The 22,221-nt window shown below is 45.9% G+C and overlaps 1 protein-coding gene across 2 annotated transcripts in view; it reads right to left on the bottom strand.

The window, feature by feature from the left end:
- Positions 1 to 6,937: 6,937 nt before the first annotated feature.
- Positions 6,938 to 22,221, bottom strand: part of Oscp1 (organic solute carrier partner 1) — a 37,840-nt gene continuing 22,556 nt past the window's right edge. For both annotated transcript variants that reach the window (XM_059254953.1, XM_059254954.1), the window contains 7 exons: positions 21,920 to 22,000; positions 13,035 to 13,138; positions 12,382 to 12,510; positions 11,416 to 11,485; positions 9,789 to 9,928; positions 8,121 to 8,184; positions 6,938 to 7,343 (listed from right to left, as the gene is read on the bottom strand). In XM_059254953.1, the coding sequence (XP_059110936.1) occupies positions 7,218 to 7,343; positions 8,121 to 8,184; positions 9,789 to 9,928; positions 11,416 to 11,485; positions 12,382 to 12,510; positions 13,035 to 13,138; positions 21,920 to 22,000 (714 nt within the window). In that variant the 3' untranslated portion in view covers positions 6,938 to 7,217. The remainder of the gene's footprint in view (positions 7,344 to 8,120; positions 8,185 to 9,788; positions 9,929 to 11,415; positions 11,486 to 12,381; positions 12,511 to 13,034; positions 13,139 to 21,919; positions 22,001 to 22,221) is intronic.

Genomic DNA, 22,221 nt, shown 5'->3' with positions numbered 1-22,221 from the left:
AAAAAAAAAAAAACATGATTTTTTTAAAAACTCAGCGGTGCAGTTGTTGAACTTTGTTGCGGTGACAAAAGATTGGGCACCTGGTGGGAAGGGGTGTCTTCACTGGGTAAGAAATAAAGTTATCTGGTGGCTTACCTTTCAGGATCGAAACTACGCCTTGGGCCAGGCCAAGGGCAGGTTCCAAAACTATATCCCACACTTCCCATGGGTGTGGACTCAGAGGTCCTTTGAGTTGGTCCCATTTCACATACTGCCTGCTCAGTTGAGTTTCCCTGTCACCCTCTGCCATTCAAATATTCCTCTTATGAGCACTAATGGACAGTCGACTGGCCCTGAATTTGTGGGTTCCTGGTCCCAAGAGGGAGCATGTGGGACAGGATTCCTGACCTTTCTGAACTATCTCAGGTAGCCCTGAGGCAGCTCACGTGAGTCCCTGGGGAAGGCACACAGCCTAAGGCTCTGAGGTTTGACGGTGATGTAAAGGAGACTGAGGTCACAGCACATCAAGCTGATCTCTTTGGTGATAAAGGCAGACTGGGAGAAGAAATACAAGCACCAAAGAGCAAGCATTTGACCCCCAGGTGTCTTCCCTGGGCCTAGCAGAGCCTGCCCTTGCTGTTGCCTGGCTTACTCTGCCTCTCAGAGGTGACAGTTTTTTTGTTTGTTTGTTTTTGGGTTTTTTGAGCATTTATCATCACAATTATCCTTTTTTATTTTATTTTATGCGTATGGTGTTTTGTCTGTGCACCATGCGTGTGCAGTACCTCCAGAGACCAGAACAGAGCACTGGATCCCCTGGAACTGGAGTTGCAGGGAGTTGTGAAGCTGCTATGTGGGTGCTGGGAATTGAACCCCGGTGTTGCGGATGTCTTTCTGTATGCTGTGAATGTGTTGCTCTGATTGATTGATTGATTATTGATTGATAAATAAAATGCTGATTGGCCAGTAGCCAGGCAGGAAGTATAGTATAGGTGGGATAAGCAGAGAGGAGAATTCTGGGAAGTGGAAGGCTGAGTCAGGAGACGCTGCCAGCCTCCGCTGCCTTGAGAAGTAAGATGTAAAGCCGGGCGGTGGCGCACGCCTTTAATCCCAGCATTTGGGAGGCAGAGCCAGGTGGATCTCTGTCAGTTCGAGGCCAGCCTGGACTACCAAGTGAATTCCAGGAAAGGCGCAAAGCTACACAGAGAAACCCTGTCTCGAAAAACCAAAAAAAAAAAAAAAAAGGTACCTTGACTTCAAAATTTGGATCTAAGAATATGTTGCTTTGGAAAGAAGGCTCTGCTTTTGTTTCCACAGAAAGCAAGAGGCTATGGATTTGCTCCAGATTAAGATACATTTGCTTTGACCAGCCAAGACCCCCTGAAAGGTCTCCAGTGACACCATGGCCCAGATGTTCCAATATCCAGAATGGTTTCAAGGCAACTGGTTCAGACAATACAGCTTCATGGACTACCCCATAATCATAAAATTTTCTTTGTGTCCCCATAAGAATACAGTGCCCTCATCCAGCAGGAAGTAGTATGAGAAGCTACACCCAAATTCCCAAATATACCAAGCTGGCTTTGGAGATGGAATTGGCTCACTCCTTCTCTAAACCCAAGCATATTGCTAAAAAAAAGGTTAAGAGATTTTTTTGGCCGGGCGGTGGTGGCGCACGCCTTTAATCCCAGCACTCGGGAGGCAGAGCCAGGCGGATCTCTGTGAGTTCGAGGCCAGCCTGGGCTACCAAGTGAGTCCCAGGAAAGGCGCAAAGCTACACAGAGAAACCCTGTCTCGAAAAACCAAAAAAAAAAAAAAAAGAGATTTTTTTGGTCCCTCTGGTGTGGGACAGAGGAAAACCAATATATATATTTTGGTTTTTCGAGACAGGGTTTCTCTGTGTAGTTTTGCACCTTTCCTGGAACTCACTTGGTAGCCCAGGCTGGCCTTGAACTCACAGAGATCCACCTGGCTCTGCTTCCTGAGTGTTGGGATTAAAGGCATGTGCCACCACCGCCTGGCCAATATTTTTATTTAAAACAGGTTGATTATAAATGTAATATCTTTCTAAAAGAAAAAAGGAGGATATGATATAGATATATAGGGTATAGATATGATAGGATAAAAGGGTAGATTAATGAACCTACTTTCTTATTAATTTATTTATTTTTCTATTATCAGCTTGATACAGTATAAATTCTTATCCTAATAGTGAAATGTTTAATTGAGGCTTGCCCAGTAATTGAGTAACACCAAAGCTTATTATAAGCCACAGTCATCCTAGGTTCCCCCCTGCTATATAGCCTCCCTGCTAATGAACCTACTTTTTTTTTTTTTTTTTTCTCTCGAGACAGGGTTTCTCTGTGTAGCTTTCACCTTTCTTGGATCTCGCTATGTAGACCAAGCTGGCCTCGAACTCACAAAGATCTGCCTGGCTCTGCCTCCCAAGTGCTGGGATTAAAGGCATGTGCCACCTCCGCCCGGCCATGAACCTACTTTAAAGACCAACAACTTGTTTAGAAATGTTTTACATTGCTATGGATTTTAGTTTATTGATACAAGTTTAAACTTAATTTTGTTATACTGTATATATATTTCTACTCTCATTTGAGGTATTATGTGTATGTAACTCATTTAGATTGTAATGGATAATTAAAAAATACAGATTAATAATTAGTCTTCTATGATAGTCAAACTTACAGTCATGTTAAGTTTTCTAGGTATACATAGATATAATTCAACTAGGTAGGTAATCTTCAAACACTTCAAAGACTTACAGAATATGGCATTTAAAATGTTTTAAAAATTTAGACTTTCTGGACAGTGAGACATGTCTGCTCCTGGCAGCACTGATTTACTTCAGAGAGGAGGATGGGCATTGAAGACACTCTATATGGAGTTTATCTTGTTCTTGGCAAAAATAGACATTTGGGCAAGGCAAGAAACTCTTCTTGCCTGGACTGCTTGATCAACTGGACATGCAGGACCCATAGGAAGGTGACCACTGAACTTTGCTTGGCAAAATGGTCCTTTAGGTTCCTGCTTCACAGAGGAAACTGCCAGACATTCTACAGGACACGGAGAGAAGTGACTGAGAGACTCTAGGCCTGTGGGCTGAAGACAGATGGCCCAACTTTACAGAAAAACTTTGCATGACTGTCCAGGCTGCCAGCTCTCTCTGTCTACTCTTGCAAGACTCCTGAAAGTTGCTTGCATCCTTCTCCCATTTCTCAGGTAATATTATATCCTTCTGAGGTCTTTGATGTAGTTGAAGACTAGATAGTTATAATTTCCTTAGTTATGATAAAAAGTAAGTTAGATATGAAACCTTAGACTCACAAATATAGGATAGTATGATATCTTCTTTAATTTTGCCAAATACAAGTAGACTAGATATTATAGCTATAATTCTTGCTTGATAATTGTTTTGTTTTATGTAAGTTTACTATGTTAAAGTTAAAACCTTCCTTTTTGAAAAAAAGAAAAGGGGGAAGTGCTGGGGATGTCTTTCTGTATACTGTGAACGTGTTGCTCTGATTGATTGATAAATAAAATGCCGATTGGCCAGTAGCCAGGCAGGAAGTATAGTGTAGGTGGGATAAGCAGAGAGGAAAATTCTGGGAAGTGGAAGGCTGAGTCAGGAGACACTGCCAGCCACTGCCACCATGAGGAGTTAAGATGTAAAATACTGGTAAGCCACAAGCCATGTGGCAACTTAAAGATTAATAGAAATGGGTTAATTTAAGATGTAAGAACTGGATAGCAAGGAGCCTGCCACGGCCAAATAGTTTATAAGTAATATAAGTCTCTGCGTATTTACTTGGGTCTGAGTGTCTGTGGCCTTGGCAGGACTGGAGAAATCTCCGGCTACACCCTGGTGCTTTGGGAGGGCATCAGGTACTCTAAACCACTGAGCCATCTCACCAACACCCAAGGTGACAGCTGTTAATGTACAGGAGGTAGGGTGGGACACCTTCTAAACTGCCATGACAGGCTGTCTTAGGGTTTCTGTTTTTCTTTCTTTCTTTCTTTCTTTCTTTCTTTCTTTCTTTCTTTCTTTCTTTCTTTCTTTTCTTCTTTCTTTCTTTCTCTCTTCCTTCCTTCCTTTTTTCCTTCCTTCCTTCCTTCTTTTCTTTCTTTCTTTCTTTCTTTCTTTCTTTCTTTCTTTCTTTCTTTTCAAGACAGGATTTCTCTGTGTAACAACAGTCCTAGCTTGTCCTGGAACTTACTCTGTAGACCAGGCTGGCCTCAAATTCACGAAGATTTGCTGCCTCTGCCTCCATGTGCCATCACCCAGCTTAGTCAGGGTTTCTATTGCTCTGATGACACACCGTGACTGAAGCAAGTTGAAGAGGAAAGGGTTTATTTGGCTTACACTTTTACCTCACTGTTCATCATCAAAAGGAAGTTGGGACAGGAACTCAAACAGGGCAGGAATCTGGAGGCAGGAGCTGATGCAGAGGCCATGGAGGAGTGCTGCTGACTGGCTTGCTCGGCCTGCTTTCTTTTCTTTTCTTTTTTTTTCCCCTTGAGACAGGGTTTCTCTGTGTTGTTTTGGTACCTGTTTTGGATCTCGTTCAGTAGACCAGGCTGGCTTGAACTCACAGAGATCTGCCTGGCTCTGCCTCCTGAGTGCTGGGATTAAAGGCGTGTGCCACCACCACTTGGCAGCCTGCTTTCTTATAGAACCCAGGACCACTGGCCCAGGGATGGCCCCACCCACAATGGACTGGGAGCTCCATTAATCACTAATTAAGAAAATACCCTCCGGGCTTGCCTAGAACCCCCATATTATGAAAGCATTTTTTTTCAGTTGAGGTTCTGGTATCTCCAGTGACTCAAGCTAGTGTCAAGTTGAGGTAAAACTAGCTGCATATTGAGGTGACTGCCTGTTTCTATGATTTCAAACTTACCTGGAAGAGAAGCCAAACAAAACACTCCCCAGAAACTTAGACTTTTTTGGGGAATGGGGAGGATTATTTGGTTTTTCAAGACAGGTTGTTCTGTGTAACAGTCCTGGCTGTTCTGGAACTCACTCTGTAGACCAGGCTGGCTTCAAACTCAGAGATCCTCCTGCCTCTGCCTTCCAAGTACTGGGATTAAAGACGTGTGCCACCACCACTTGACTTATTTTTTTAATTACATTTAATCTTTAAATTGTGTGTGTGTGTGTGTGTGTGTGTGTGTGTGTGTGTGTGTGTGGTGTAGTAAGTGCAGGTACATGTGTGCTGTGGCATGTATGGAAGTCAGAAGACATCTTCAGGTATTTGTTCTTGCCTTCACCTTGAGATGGGGGCCGGTCCCTGGTTTGCTACTGCACATGCCTGTCTAGGTGGCCTGTGAGCCTCCAGGGATTCCTCTCTCTGCTTCGGATCTCCCTGTAGGACACTGAGATTACAGACATGCGCCATAGCATCCGGCTCTATGTGGGTTCTGAGATCTGAACTCAGGTCCTTATTCTTGTGTTACCGCACAGCATGCATGGTACCCACTGAGCCATAGTCCCATCCCTGGTTTTTCTCTTCTTTTCTCCCATTTATCCATCTATCCATCTATCCATCTATCTATCTATCTATCTATCTATCTATGCATTAATTAATTAATTAAAAATTGTTTTTTGGTTTTTTGAGACAGCATTTCTCTGTGTAGCTTTCCTGGAACTCACTCTGTAGACCAGGCTGGCCTCGAACTCATAGAGATCCACTTGCCTCTGCCTCCCGAGTGCTGGGATTAAAGGCATGCACCACTACCACCTGGCTCATTATTTTTGAGAGAGGGTCTCATAAAACCTAGGCTGGCCTCAAACTTGTTGCTGAGGCTGGTCTTGAACTCCTGATTCTCTTCCTTCTGCCTGTCAAGTGCTGGGATTACAGGTATGCACCACCATGTCCAGCTGTTTATTTTAGTGTGTGTGCATGGGGGTGGTAGGACGGGTGGGTGGTGGTGGTGGTGGTGCATGCCATGGTGTGCATGTGGAGGTCCCAGGATAACATTCAGGAGTAGGCTCCAGAATCTCTGGTTTCTTGTGCTACAGATTGCAGGTTATCCGGCCTGCAAGCTTCTGGATAATTCTGTCTCCACTCCCCATCTTACAGCAGAAGTGCTGGGATTATGGATGTGTGCTACCACATCGGGTTTGTTTTTTAACTTGTTTATGCAGTTTACATATAAGAGGGCACCAGATCCCATTACAGATGGTTGTGAGCCACCATGTGGTTGCTGGGAATTGAACTCAGGACCTCTGAAAGAGCTGTCAGTGCCCTTAAATGCTGAGCCATCTTTCCTGTCCCCACATCAGGGTTTTTTTTGTTTTTTTTTTTTTTTTTTTTTTTTTTTGGTTTTTTGAGACAGGGTTTCTCTGTGTAGCTTTGCGCCTTTCCTAGAACTCGCTTTGAAGACCAGGCTGGCCTTGAACTCACAGAGATCTGCCTGCCTCTGCCTCCCGAGTGCTGGGATTAAAGGTGTGTGCCACCACTGCCCGGGCCCCACATCAGATTTTTTTACATAGAGGCTCTAGGGATCAAATTCAGGTCACCAGGTTTGAATGGCTAGTGCTTTTACCCACTGAGTCCCCAACTTTTTTTGTTTTGTTTTGTCTTGTTTTTTAGACACAATTTCTGTGTAGCCCTGGCTGTCAAGAACTCACTCTGTAGACCAGGCTGGCCTTAAATTCAGAGATCCACCAGCCTCTGCCTCCTGAGTGCTGAGATTAAAGCCATGTATCACCATGGCCCAACTAAAGATATGTCTTGTCATGCAGCCTAGAATGTCCAGAAACTTCCTATCCTCCTGCCTCAGTGCAGGGATTTCAGGTGTTGCTCTTTCTTTTGTCCTTATAGGGACTTGTGAGATGCATGTCCCTGCAGGAAAGCTGCAGTGGCTATGTCTCCTTATTGACTTGGGTTCAGCCTCTGGCCTAGGATGCTTGTATGGTTGCCATTGAATTACAAATAATGGGGAAGGTCTGGGTTAAGAGCCAGAATATATTTTGCTGAAAATACATGAATGTGCGTGGCATCAGAAGAGGATGCTCTCTGAGAGGTTTTTTTTTTTTTTTTTTTTTTTTTTTTTTTTTTTTTTTTTTTTTTTTTTCTGACATAAAAATAGACTAGAGATGCAGATCTCAGTTGGAGAAACCAACAGGAGCACACTGGATCCTGGGCTATCTGTACCCAGGGTGGTCATCAGGCAGTCTCTTGAGGGTGGGTGGGCTAGCTAGGGGGTGCCCATCAGTCCTTCTATAACTTGTCCATCATGGCGAGCAAGTCATCCCCCTTGCTTGTGCTCTGTTCTGTGATCTCTGGCTGGTCTGTGATCTCAAACTCCCCCATGATCCGGGCCAACTCCTCATTCCGTTGCTGGTCCTGTGGAGAAATGGGGGCAGAAGGAGGAAGAGGACATGTCTGCAGGGCTCCTGTATGGCCAGGAGGTATTTCAATTTCATGCTCAGCTCTTTGCCAGATTAGGGACAAATACAACAGGGGACCATTGGAGACCAATTTTTTTTTGTTTTGTTTCTTGAGATAGGGTTTCACTGTGTAGCCCTGGCTGACCTCGAACTCTGAGATCCGCATGCCTCTGCCTCCCAAGTGCTAGGATAAAGGTGTGTGGCAGCACTATCCAGCTCAATTTTTTTTATTTATTTATTTTTTTTTATTTTTTTTATTTTTTATTTTTTTTTTAAAGATTTATTTATTTATTATGTATACAGTGTTCTGTTTGCATGTATCCCTACAGGCCAGAAGAGGGAGCCAGATCCCATTACAGATGGTTGTTAGCCACCATATGGGTGCTGGGAATTGAACTCAGGACCTCTGGAAGAACAGCCAGTGTTCTTAACCTCTGAGCCATCTCTCCAGCCCCTCAATTTTTTTTAAAGATTTATTTTATTTTTATTTTCTGTGAATGAGTGTTTTGTCTTCATGTATGTATGTGCATCATGTATGTGCCTACTGCCCACAGAGGCCAGAAGAGGGCACCAGATCCCCTGGAACTAGAGGTACAGATGGTTATGAGCTACCATATGGGTGCTGGGAATTGGATTAGCGTCCTCTGCAAGAGCAGCCAGAGCTCTTAACCATTGAGCCATCTCCATCCTTGGAGAGCAAATTTTTTTACAAGATGAGGAGGAGGATACGTACCTGTGTAGCCTGTATGTTGATGACGTCATAGGATAACTCCTCCGGCCTGGACAGTGCCGCATGTCTGGATGAGGCAAGAAGAAACGGACCCAGGGGTACAAGGTTAGTTTCGTCTTCCTTGCATGGTGAACCCCCTCATGAGAACATGGTAATCTCTTTCCTTTCTTTCCTTTTCTGCACTTTTCCCTTGCCTTTCCACACCACCTCCCCCTCCCATTCCTACATTTCAGAAAGGCATGTGTGTTTGCATCTCTCTGCTCAGCAAGTTCTGAGGCCAGGTCACACGCCAGTCTCTTCGATCCGCAGTGCGGATCAGCCTCTACTACACCGCAGTGCGGATCAGCCTCTACTACACCGCAGTGCGGATCGGCCTTCACTACAGCGCAGTGCGGATCGGCCTTTACTACACCGCAGTGCGGATCAGCCTCCACTACACCGCAGTGCGGATCGGCCTCCGCTACACCGCAGTGCGGATCGGCCTCCGCTACACCGCAATGCGGATCGGCCTTCACTACAGCGCAGTGCGGATCGGCCTCCACTACAGCGTTTGTGACCTAGCAAGCTAAAATGGCTTGTTCTTCATTCTCCTGCCAGAGCCTCCTGAGGACAGGACAGGCTCAGAGGCTATCACTCTATATTTGTGTGTGTTCATGAGTGTGTGCACACGTGCCACAGCAAGCATGGAGAAGTCAGAGGACACCTGTGGGTGTCAGTTGTCTCCTTCCCCATGTAGGTCCCAGGGCTGGAACTCGGGTCTCAGGCTTGAGGCCTTGAGCTGCTGAGATGCCTCTCCAGCCCGGCCTGGTCATCTTCTTGCTTAGCTGCTCTGTGTAGTAAAACACCAGGGCTTCTGGGGAATGACTTGGGGGTCCCATCTGTTTACTCCCCGGGGAGTCTTTAATCAGGTCAGCATGGGTTGTTGGTGTTTCGCTTCCGGTTTTTACCCCTGTGTTTATGTGTTGGTCTGAAGTTGTCCTGTCTGTGTTCTTATCACATGTCGGGGTTTAAATATGTATTTACACGTGGTCCAAGCCATGGGGACAAGAATGTATTACATATCTTTTTTTTAAATTTTAATTTTTTAAAAAATTCATTTATGGGTTGAGGATTTAGCTCAGTGGTAGAGTGCTTGCCTAGCAAGCACAAGGCCCTGGGTTCAATCCTCAGCTCAAAAAAAAAAAAAAAAAAAAAAAAAAGAAAAAAGAAATTCATTTATTTATTTATATTTTATGTGTAAGTGCTCTGCATGTATATCTGCAGGCCAGAAGAGGACACCAGATCTCATTAGATGGTTGTGAGCCACCATGTGGTTGCTGGGAATTGAACTCAGGACCTCTGGAAGAGCAGTCAGTGCTCTTAACTACTGAGACATCTCTCCAGTCCCCTGTATTACATATCTTTAAGCAACAGGTTTAGGGCTGGAGAACTCTCTTGGTTAATGGAGTGCCAGCTCCAGCATGTACAAGAGGCCTGGATTTGATCCCGTATAAACTGAGTGTGGTGGCCACACCTGTAATCCAGTACTTGGGAGGCAGAGGTGGGAGGGTCTGGAGTTCAAGGCCATTCTCAGCTACATAGTGAATGTGAGGCCATCTGGGCTATACGAGAGAGACCCTGTCCAAAAAAAGAAAGAAAGAAAGGAAAGAAAAGAACAGGTTTAAAACATACTCCTCCTCCTCATCGGTCATAAACAGATTCAACCGGAATCCTGGTTCAGGGCCACTCGTTTTCTTGATCTCCATCCCTCCCATTAGCCTGGCCAAGAAATTCAGCTCTTCTTTGGCAAGAGGGTTTGGAGCAATGTTTTCCTGTAGAAACAACTATGTGATTTGTAGCCACACAGGGTGATCACATTTCCTGCCAAGACCCCAGAGATGCAGGGAGGAATTATACAACAAGGCAAAAACAATAGCAGTTTAAATGATTTCTGGGCTCAACTACAGAGTGAAAGCAAGCTTAGCCATAATAATAATCCAGTCAGCAGCAGAGGACGCGAGCAAAGAAGCAGACCACAGATTTCCAGCTTTGAAGCTGAGTGGAATGCCCCAGGGACCCGCACTTCTCAGACTACCTTCCTCCTTGGAGGGGAGGAGAAGGGCCTAGCTTCCTCTTTAGTCAGTCCAGTTCCCTCTGCCAAGTGGTTCCTGTCAAGTCTGCAGGGCAAGCAGCCGTCCAGAGGAATTCCCATCCTGCCCTCTGGTGGTCATATCCAGGAACACAGACTCCATTCCCTTCTCCCACCATCCGTTCCCCACTCTACCCTTCGCCTTCCTACCTGGCTCGGGGCTCTCTCTAACCCAACACCACCAGTTACTGAAAACACACTCTCTTATTTCTGTCTTTCTTGAAAGCAAGCCCCCTACCTCCTACATAAAGAAGAAATGGAGTGAAGACCTTCCTTAATCCGACCCCAACGTCCTTGTGTCTGCTGTGCTGAGGGAGCCATGGAGAGAAGAGCTGTCTCCAAACGAGACACTTTTTCATGTCTGTTTGTGCTCACCCTGGCACCTTGACTGACACCCACTGCTCTTCCTCTGCTATTTGGTGTCTTGCCCACTCTGGAGCCTTATTTCCATGCCACCTCCTCAGAAAGCCTTTGCGGTCCCTTGTCCCCATGCTCCCCTCCCCCCAAGGACAGCATGCACAGTCTTCTGGCATAGACTGTCAACACACTCCTTCTAGCTCGTGGCTGTTTGTTTCTATCAGTGTCCTTCCCAGGGAACCAAAGCTTCTTCAGGGTGGGACCACATCTACGCCAAGCTTCTGTCCCGGTACCCAACCCATGGACACAGTTCCATAAATACTTAATAACTGAACAGTCCCTGATTTGTTCTGTCGCTAGTGTGTGGCTAGTTAGTGAAAATTTGTAGATATGGAACTCAGAGGAACGAAAACCTCATTTTGAAGGATAGTTACCACATCCTTAAAACTAGGAAGCATTGAAGAGGGGTGATTTGATCCCCGAATTCGCACACACGTTGGACTCAGCGGCCACAGGCTTCATGGCTCTGGTACAAAGCTATTTGCCATGTCCTGGTATGTGGCTCCTACTTAATTATGGTGGTGAACCAATCCCCAAATTACCTAATAATCAGATCACTGGAAGGCTCCCAGCAAAGCTACAGTTAAAACCCTGTGTACTTGTAAGGCTGAAAGGGAAAGTGCAAACAGTGAGGGTACAGTTGACTTGTTCTGAAAGCCGGAGTCCCCACCTCCTCCCCATGCAGATTGTTGTACGTAGAAAGAAGCGGGGGTGGGGGCGTGGGGGGTGTGATGAATGAGAGCAGAAACTCACCTGTGACCTTGAGGCTAAGTTCTTGGCTGTTGAAGACATATGGGTTTCCACAGGCCGACTCACACTGTACCTGGGGGCAACAGAGCGGTGCTGTTACCCAGCTGTGCTGTTACCCAGCTGTGCTGTTATCCAGCTGTGCTGTTACCCAGCCCGGCTCACCCACTTCCCTCTAACTGGTAAGCATAGTTGTCATTTATTTTATCGAGGCGTCGAATGGCATCCAGAAAGAGGCTGTGAGTGTAGAACTTACCTGAGTTGTGAACCGCTCACATTTTACTTCTTCCCCAAGAAAAAGCCAGGAAAGAATAGCACTGAGGCCGGGTGATGGTGGCGCACACCTTTAATCCCAGCATTTGGGAGGCAGAGGCAGGCGGATCTCTGTGAGTTCCAGGCCAGCCAGGGCCACATGGAGAAACCCTGTCTTAAAAAACAAAACAAAACAAAACAAAAGAATAGCACTAAGGACATGAGGAATTGGATAACATTACTACAGGGAGGCTGTGTGGCCTTCCATGGCAGAGACACTGGCTCCTCCTCCTCCAGAGTTACTTAAGACAATGTATCTTTTGCCTATGGAAATGTTCCCCGGGGATCCTCAGCATTTAAATGTCATTTGGGGGAAATGACTCCAGTGATTAATGGGTTTGGTTTGGTTTTGTCCCCAGACAGGCTCTCATGTACTCTAGGGTGGCCTCATGTTCACCATGTTGCCCAGGATGACCTTGATGAACTTTTAGCCTCTTGCCTCCATATCCTAAATGCTGAGATTATAGGCTCGGACCATTATGCTGGTTTAGGTTGTGCTGGGTAGAGAAGGCAGGGTTTCGTGTGTGCTGGGCAAGCGCCCTGTTAGCTGAGCCATATCCTCAGTATAGTCAGCGGGGATTTTTCAGAGCAGAAGTCGGTCTGTTTTTAATGACATGACCTCTGTGGACTCAAGTTCATCCAGAGGGAGAATTTGCTTACATGTTAATTCCCAGCTTCAAGACTCGGTCTCCATAAAGCTCAAAAGAGCCCTCCTTGTGCGCATCAACATAGCTTCCACCATGCTTGAATTCTGTCTTCTTTACCTCTTTTCCTTCCTCATTGAACATTCTGGAATACAAAGTATGACATGATGGGAGTTCTCTAAACTTGGGCAGTCTCAGAGGCCACCTTAGCATTTGCGCACAGCAGGACAAAAAGGAATTTAATCCCTCACTGGCGATAAAGAAGCTACATTGGAGGTGTAGCTCGGCACACTTGCTTGGCATATGCAAGACCGACCGTGGGTTCTATTCCCAGGGCCCCTGAAACCAAACGAACAAAAGATAAAGACAACTGTGACAGTTGGGCAGAGGCACAAGAGCTGTGTAAGCACTTCAGAGTGTGTCCGTTTCTTTTCACAGCAACCATTTAAGACTGGAGATAGAACCGGGAGTGGGTGGCTTGCTCCAGGCATCCTCCATTCAAGTGGCAAAGATGGGATTAGTCCTCGACCTCTGTATAGCTGAGCTTTATTGAAGAAGAGACAGGTAAGCAGAGCCTGAGGGGCTCCACAGTGTTGTAGTCGTGGGGTGGGCACGTTCTGTGTTCCTGGCACCTCAAACACTGCTGAGCAGTTACCAATGAGGATTTACCTGATGACTCCAGGAACTTCAGTTCCCCAGGGAACAGGCCCAGACACTGGCAACACAAAGCGACCATTAGAATTTTGAACTTTGTCCTTTAGAAATGTGGATACCTGGAAAAAAATAAATATTTGGTGTCATTTTTCTGGTATGTTTTCATGGACACAAATGTTCTGAGGATGAACAGTGGTTTGTGAATGCTACCTAGGCAGCTTGTAATGTGAAGGGAGGGACATACTATAAGGACATGCAGGTTTAGAGTGGCTTCACCCACATAATGACTTGTGTGTGTGTGTGTGTGTGTGTGTGTGTGTGTGCGCGTGTATACACACACACACACACTCATTTAGGTATATGTGTGCATAAGTGTATGTGTGCAGACACATGTTGGTGCCTGTGGAGGCCAGAGGAAGGCAATGGGTCCCTTGGAGCTGGAGTTATAAGTGGTTATGAGACACCCAAAATAGGTGCTCCTAACTGCTGAATCACTTCTCCAGCTCCATACAATAGGATGACTTCTGAGCTTGATCCTAAACCCTTCAAATGTTTTCCTATTTTAAAGATGAGGAAAATTTACAAAAACAGGATCTGGGGACATGAGTCCGTGGTAGAACACTGGCTTAGCATGTGTAAGGCCCTGGCATCAAGGATGGGGAGCAGGCAGAACCTATACACACATAGTATGTACTCAATAAACGGTAGCTAAGTCTCTTTATTAGTCTGCTTGGAGGACTGGGCTGTAGCTTAGGTTAGAGGACTTGCTGAGCATGGCTGAGGCCCTGGGTCCACACTCTAGAGCTAGAAAGAAAGACAGTAAAAGGCTCATTTGGACCCACAACACAAGCATACATGTAAAAACACCATGTGGTGGTCTGAAGGAGAATGTGCCTAGGCTCATGTTCTTGAACACTTGGTCCCTGGCTGTTGGAACTGTTTGGAAAGGATCAGGAGGTGTGGCCTTGTTAGAGGACATGTGGCCTTGTTGGTGGGGCTGTGTCACTGGGGGCAGGCTTTGATGTTCCAAAAGACCTGTGTGATTCCCAGTGCTCGCTCACTCTGCCTTGTGTTTATAGATCAAGATGTGAGCTCTCAGCTGTCCCTTCATCTGCCAGCATAGACTTTAGCCCCCTGAAACCTTAGGTTCGTTTAAACGCTTTCTTTTATAGGTTGCCTTGGTCGTGGTGTTCTACCACAGTAACAGAAAAGTGACTAAGACAGACTAGAAAGGCAGACATTCCACATAGTATACTTGAGCATGGCAGTTTACTGAACAGCCCCACCAACAAGGCTACATGTCCTCTAACAAGGCCACATCTCCTGATCCTTTCCAAATAGTTCCAACAGCCAGGGACCAAGTGTTCAAGAACATGAGTCTAGGCACAGAACAGTCAGGCTGAGGATGCTGGGGGCTGGAGGAAACGAGCGTTGTGGACGATGCTCCAGAAGTGGAGATGAGCAGGCACAAGTCATGTTCTGAGGAGAATGGGTAAACTGGCTTGGTCAGAGGTGGGTGAGGGACCTTTAAGGAATTCTTTACTTTCAGATTCTGTGATGAAGGCATATGAGTTTAGTAGAAAGGAGTACGCTGGGTCCATGGAATGCTTCTCCAACTCACCCTACTCAGAAAAATGCCCACCGTTGTTTTTCTCAGCCTCCCTCACCCTTTAGAATTTCCAATCTCAGAGAGCACCACTACCAGGCCACCAAGCTAGCAGTCTGAGCTACCTTCAGTCACCTTCCTATATCTACTTGGGGGCCAAGCCATGCCAGCGTAACATTCTGTACCTGGCCTTCCTCTCTACCCTACCTTCTGTTCCTCGCTGCTGACCAGCATCTCCTGCCTTCCTTACCTGTTTTCAGCCTGCTCCCCATCCTACTGATAAAGACACTCTTCTGGACTCCTCATCAACCATGTACCTTCCTTCAAATCCTTGGCTCTCTGCTGCCTGCCAGACCAGGTCCAGCTGCAGGCACATTTTTGACTCCTGTGTTTCCCATATGCAGGTGCTGACACCTTCCTTCCCAGGCCTGGCAGCCATATCCTCAGAAAGCTACTGAGCCAGTATTTTTTGCCATCTCTTTTTTGTTTGGTTGTTTTTTGAGACAGGGTTTCTCTGTGTAACACCCGTGGCTGTCCTGGAACTTGCTTTGTAGACCAGGCTGGCCATAAACTCATAGCCTGCCTCTGCCTCCCGAGTGCTGGGATTAAAGGTGTGTGCCATCACCGCCCGGCCTGCCCTCTCCTTATGAGCCTAGTGAAAATCTGTCTTGGGGTGGAGGGCAGAGAGAGAGCTCAGTAGGTGAACTGCCTGCTGTGCAAGCATGAAGACCCAGTTTCCCCAGAACCCAGGGAAAGCCAGGTGAGGTTTTACCGCAAGGAAAAGTGCTCAGTGTCCCACCTGCAGCTGCTGCTAGAGGGCTCCGTCCATCCCAGGACAGATGCTCGGGACAAATGGATGCTGACCAATGGCCTAAATCTGCACATGCCTATAACGCCAGATGAAGACAGGCAGGTCCCTGGAGCGTGCTAGACAGCCAGCCTTGTCTAATGAGCAAGTCCCAGGCCCCAGTAGGAATCCCTATCTCAGAAAACAAGGTGGAGCGCTGGGCAAGGTATTCAGGAGGCAGAGGCAGATGGGTCTCTGTGAATTTAGGGCCATTCGGGTGTACATAGGAAGTTCCAGGCTAGCCAGAATTGTACAGTGAGACCCTGTCTCAAAAACAGAAACAACCAAACAAAAACTCCCAACCAACCAAACAAACAAAAGAATCAATAACAGAAAACAAGCTGGATGTCTCCTGAGGAACAATACCACATATCCATTTCTGTCCTCTAACTGCACACATATACACAAATGCACTTGCATACACATGAATATACACATATGTGCACAAAACATAAACATAAATGTGTGTACATACCCACAAACATTTGTCTTGTGTCTTTTTTGTTATTGTTTGTTTTTGTTTTTTTTCTTTTCTGACACAGGTTTTTTTCTGTGTAGCCCTGGCTGTCCTGGAACTCACTCTGTGCTGGAATTAAGGTATTTGCTATCATGCCCTGTAGGTGGAGCTTTTCATTGGACTACTGGCTTCCCAATAAACCCTCAGAGACTTAATTTTAATTATAAATGCAGCTGGAGAGATGGCTCAGCGGTTAAGAGCACTGGCTGTTCTTCCAGAGGTCCTGAGTTCAATTCCCAGCAACCACATGGTGGCTCACAACCATCTGTAATGAGATCTGGTGCCCTCTTCTGGCCTGCAGGCATACATGCAGAGAGAACACTGTATATATAATAAATAAATCTTAATTATAAATGATTGGCCCATAGCTCAGGCTTGTTACTAGCTAACTCTTACATTTTTTAAAAAAATTTATTTATTTATTATGTATACAGTGTTCTGCTTGCGTATATTCCTTCAGGCCAGAAGAGGGAGCCAGATCTCATTACAGATGGTTGTGAGTCACCATGTGGATGCTGGGAATTGAACTCAGGACCTCTGGAAGAACAGCCAGTGCTCTTAACCTCTGAGCCATCTCTCCAGCCCCTAACTCTTACATTTTAAATTAACCCATATTTCTTTCTTTTTTTTTTTTTTTAAAGATTTATTTATTTATTATATCTACAGTGTTCTGTCTGCACATATCCCTGCAAGCCAGAAGAGGGCACCAGATCTCATTACAGATAGTTGTGAGCCACCATGTGGTTGCTGGGAATTGAACTCAGGACCTTTGGAAGCACAAGCAGTGCTCTTAACCTCTGAGCCATCTCTCCAGCCCCCCATATTTCTTATCTACCCTCTGCCATGTAACTCTGCCTACAATGCCCAGCTTGAGTTTTTTTTTTTTTTTGGTTTTTTGAGACAGGGTTTCTCTGTGTAGCTTTGCGCCTTTCCTGAAACTCACTTGGTAGTCCAGGCTGGCCTCGAATTCACAGAGATCCGCCTGGCTCTGCCTCCCGAGTGCTGGGATTAAAGGCGTGCGCCACCACTGCCCGGCTCCAGCTTGAGTTTTATTGTTTTTTTTAGATGATGTCTCTAGGGTAGTCCTGGCAGTCCTGGAGCTCCCTATGTACCAGGCTGGTCTTGAACTCAAAGAAATCCTCCTGTCTCTGCCTCTCAAGTGGCTGGAATTAAAGGCCTACACTATCACTCCTAGCTCTTTTTGTTTAAGACAGGGTCTCATGTAGCCCTTCAAGGATGGCCTTGTGTTCAACATGTAGCTGAGGCTGGCCTAGAACTCCTGCCTCTACCTCCTAAGTGCTGGGATTATAGGCATGTGCTACCATATCATGCCTGAAAGCTTGTTTTTAAAATAGCATTAGGCCGGGCGGTGGTGGCACATGCCTTTAATCTCAGCATTTGGGAGGCAGAGCCAGGTGGATCTCTGTGAGTTCGAGCCCCTCCTGGGCTACCAAGTGAGTTCCAGGAAAGGCGCAAAGCTACACAGAGAAACCCTGTCTCAAAATAAATAAATAAATAAATAAATAAATAAATAAATAAATAAATAAATAAATAAAAATAGCATTAGGGGCTGTAGAGATGGCTCAGCTGTTAAGAATACTGGCTGCTCTTCCAGAGAAGCCCAGGTCGATTCCTAGTACCCATAACCACATGGTGGCTCACAACTGTCTGTCAGTTCCAGAGGATTCTATTCCCTCTTCTGGCCTCAGGCACTAGGCATGCATGTGATACACAGACACACATAAAGGCAAAACACCCATTTTTTTCCCTGACATTTTCTTATGGTGCTGGCTTTGGGTTCCCCAAGAGCTGTATGAGTTATCAACAGACTTGACCACCTAACCAAAACTGGCTGCTGGGCAGGCACCTCTGAAAAGAGCTGCAAGCAGGAGTCACACATCTTCAGTAACTCCAGAGAAGTCCAGGCCAAGGGCTGGAGGGAGAGGGAGAGGCCTCTTAAAGCTATCACCTCCAGGGTTGCTGAACTTCCCGATGCCAACCATCTTCAGGATCAGAGTTCTACCTCATTTTCCACAGGTCTAGGGCCTGTGGAGACTGCTTGCTACCCTAACCTTCAGAAAGGAGGCCAGGCTTGGGAGTGCCAAGTCCTGGAAGTACACAGCAGGGGCTGAACATGCTAGAGTGGACTGGGGGTGGGGTGCAACACGAACGCTGTGAGACCTCAACCCTACACAAAGAACTACAGGAGGAATAAGGCTTCCCCAGGGAAGAGCATGTCAATGGTGATCTACTATCAAAGGGTCAGCCCTGAAAACATACACCCAAGCAACATTATCCAGATTGAGCGAGGTATATTTTGTAATACTATAATCCTATACTTAGACATATATATGTGTAATAAGAATTAGTGAAAAAGAGACCATGAATTTGAAAGAGAGCAATGATGAGGGGTAAATGGAAGGGTTAGAGGAAGGAAAGGGGGAAATGGTGTAATTATATCTCTAAAAATAAAATAAAAATTACTAAAACAACAATAACATAAAAAGCTAAAATGATTACAGATTGGCAAGGTGTGGTGGCACACTTATTTAATTCCAGCACTCAGGAGACAGAGGCAGGCAGATCTTTAAGTTTGAGGCCAGCCTGGTCTACAGATTGAGTTCCAGGATAGCCAGGGCTGTTACACAGAGAAACCCTGTCTTGAAAAACTAAACAAACAAAAACAAAACAATTTCTTTCTTTCTTTCTTTTTTTTTTTCTTTAAGTGTATTTTATGTCTTATCTGAGTGTTTGTCTCTACACTGTTAGTGCAGTGTCTGAGGGGCCAACAGAGGGCACAGGATGCCCTGGAATTGGCGTTATAGACAACTGTGAGCCACCCTGTGGTTGCTGGAAGTCAAACCGGGGTCCTCTGAAGGAACAGTCAGCGTTACTAACTGCTGAGCCATCTCTCCAGCCCTCAGAAGACTTTCTTGATCCTCTTAGGGAGAGCTGACCACACTCTCCTCTGTGTCTTCTCTCTTAACTCTTCTATCCCAGCACAGGTCTAAACATTCTCACCATACAGGGGTTTTATTAGATAGTGCTGACCTAATTCAATGAACGACCCATCCTCCTGCCCTTCATAATTCTCCTCATTACCACTTTCCTAAAAGTCTCAGTTAGGAACATGACCTATTTGTTCTCCTGGGGCTTCCTATTAAGATCCTCTTCAACAGGAGCTTGGTCTTGTTCATCTAGGTACCTCAGACCCTCAGAGCAGTGCCTGGCATTCATGATGGAGTCAATAAACATTTGCTAGACTATGTTCCAGGGTAGAAGTCTTTCCCAAGAAGAGTAATGAAGTGCAAGTGTAGGGAACATTCATGGAGAGCTAAGATGGAATGATGCTTCCAATAACGCAGATAACGGGAAGAGCAGGAGAGCCAGGATGGAAGAGTGCAAGGATGTGGGGTCATAGGTCAGGGGGAGGGTCAGGAGCAGCTCTGGAGTGTCTCTAGAGGGTTGAAGAGGATTGTGGGGCTGAGACGGTTTTAAGTAACTCCTGAGGAGCCTAAATGGAACTGGTCCTAGTGCGGTCTCCGTCAAGGTCCCTGTGCACAGGTCAGGACCTTGACCGTATTCATGATGCCTCATGATAGAGAAAGCTTGGTATGGAACATGCAGTTTGTATTTGCTTTGGTTAAAAAAGCAAGAGTTCCTGGTGCAGAACTGTGTGTTCTCGATTTAGTTGGTTTTGCTAACAAATTTAAAATCTATCAAGACTATTTTGAAAACAGAAAATTTGTATAGGCAATCACAAGTTGCAGCGGAATAGAAACACCATTAAAGACCAGACATGGGAAACCAGCCCAGATGTTCAGATCATTGGCAGAGGATTGCCAAGCTGTGTGATTCATCTCCACTCCAAATCAACCCCCCTCCAGGGCTAGATACATAGCTAAGGATGACCTTGAACTCTTGTTTCTCTTGCCTTTACCTCCCCAGTGGAGGATTACAGGCATGTGCCGCCATGACTGGATGTGATTTTGATGTTTCCTTCTTTACCCATTTAGCAATTAAAGCCCAATATATTTAGTGGCTTAATACATTTTAATGAGTTCACTGTAGAATTATTATTAGGCATGTCTTTTCATTACAATGAATTTTGTCTCCTCACAACTGAGAAATCAATATGGCTGTTATATTACTGCAATCCTTAAAATATGCTTAAATATGCATGGTCCTGGTAACACTACCAAGTGGAATTTTCAGTCTGTTCAAATTGGTGTTAAATCTGCTGCAAAGCTTAAGCTTGCTTGTACTTTCATATTTTTATATTTTTACCCACAAACATTAGAGATCTTTAGTTTATATTCATGTTGTGCTGGCTCCATCCATAGCTAATACAATGAAATTATTCATGAGGGTTAAAAATAAAAATTAGCATTAGAGCTGAAATCTATTTATTATCCCTCCCCTGGAAGAGAAACACATTCAGGCATGAACCATCCTCTAGTCCTCTTCTTGATTCTGGCTTTCATGTGTGCCTAAGTATGAGGTCCCAAAGGTGCAAAAGGGGCTGTGGTGTCCCTCTGTTCTGCTTGTCCTCCACAGCTCCTCACTCCAGGAGGCAGTACTGTGACCAGTTTCTTGCATATCCTTTTTTTTTTTTTTTTTTTTTTTTTTGGTTTTTCGAGACAGGGTTTCTCTGTGTAGCTTTGCGCCTTTCCTGGAACTCACGCTGTAACCCAGGGTGGCCTCGAACTCACGGAGATCCGCCTGCCTCTGCCTCCCAGTGCTGCGATTAAAGGCATGTGCCACCACCACCCAGTTTCTTGCATATCCTTTGGAGAAGTAGTCTATACCATTCACATGTAAGCACCCACATGTCCATTATGTACGTTCCTTAGGGTTCTTCCAGCGAACTCCAAATGACACACTGTCATTTCCACTTTCAGGTAAAGAAGCTGGGATTCAAGAGCAGTGATTGGCTCAGGGTCAAGAGCTCAGTGTGCATGATACTGTCTAACACCAGGGTTTTGCTATAGCATGCCATCTTTCCACCTCAGTTGGCTCAACTTTAGGAAGGAACAAGCCCCATCTGGCAGAGTCATGCCCCCCGCCCCAAGTTTAGAAGTGTGTTTTTGAAAGTTAGGGTACAGAACTGTTTGGAGTAGGCAGGGCACAATGAGAGGGGGATATTTAATGAGAGGGGAATATTTAGGAGACAACAGCCAGGAAGAAATGAATGCGGGCTAAGGATTCAGCTCAGTGGCAGGGAACTTGCTTAGCATACACGGAGACTTGGTCATGGTCCCAGAAACTGTAAAAAAAAAAAAGTATGTGAACCCAAGCCAAAGTGTCAGCAGCCTGGAGAGAAGGGCAGAGCCATGGAAGGGCAAGCCCTCTGCACTTCAGAAGCAACAGGACAGATCAAGGATGGAAAACCAAAGTGATGTTGGTTCTGAGCCAAGTGAGTGGTGGAAAGAAAGCGTCCTCACCAGAAGCCAGAGAGTCAGGCACACTTGGCTTTTGGGCAATAGTTTAGTTGTAGACGTGAAATTATAGGTCCAGTAGGCCTGATCATGATGGATTTCAGCAAGTGGGTGGACGGCAGTGGGAGGGAGGCTTAGAGATAGGTGGAGGGAGAGAGAGAGGAAGACCCAGGGAAGCGGAGCAGGAGGGCAGCCATGCGACAGTGTCTGAAGCAGGGACACTAAAGATGGGAAGCTTGAGAAAAGCTTTGAGGCCAGACTGGTACCTGGACAGCAAAGTTCTTCTGTAGAAGCAGAGAATAAACCCACATTTCAAAGAAGCTCAATGGAGGTGGGAAAAAAATGGCTGAAATCTATCACAAGAATGCTTATAGTCGCAGATTCAAAGCATAATGGGCATCACTTAGGCGTGCAAAATCCTGCTCCTGGTCTTTCTGGATGACGGGCTTGTGGCCAGGGGAGCAGCCACCCACAGGGGTTCCAGGCACTTACTCGGATGTGCAGGTCTTGGAAGAAGATGAGCAGTGTCTGCCGGATCAGCTGGAACTCCCCAGCAGAGAGACTCCCATATATCTGCCGAGGCAAGGGGGGAAGTTTTGCATTTTCCACCATGGTCTGAGTTGTAGGGACAGGTGGGGGGCGGGTGCTCAGGGGTGGGACCCAGATAAGCAGGGACCATGCAAGCAGGAGTGTCAACACCCACCCTCCCAAGTAGAACAGATCCTGCCACGTGTGGAGATATATTGTGTACCCTAATAAAGCTTGCCTGAGGATCAGAGGACAGAGCCAGCCAC

Source organism: Peromyscus eremicus, chromosome 2 (assembly GCF_949786415.1).
Source record: "Peromyscus eremicus chromosome 2, PerEre_H2_v1, whole genome shotgun sequence".
Taxonomy (NCBI): Eukaryota; Metazoa; Chordata; class Mammalia; order Rodentia; family Cricetidae; genus Peromyscus; species Peromyscus eremicus.
This window is presented reverse-complemented; position numbering and strand designations above follow the sequence as displayed.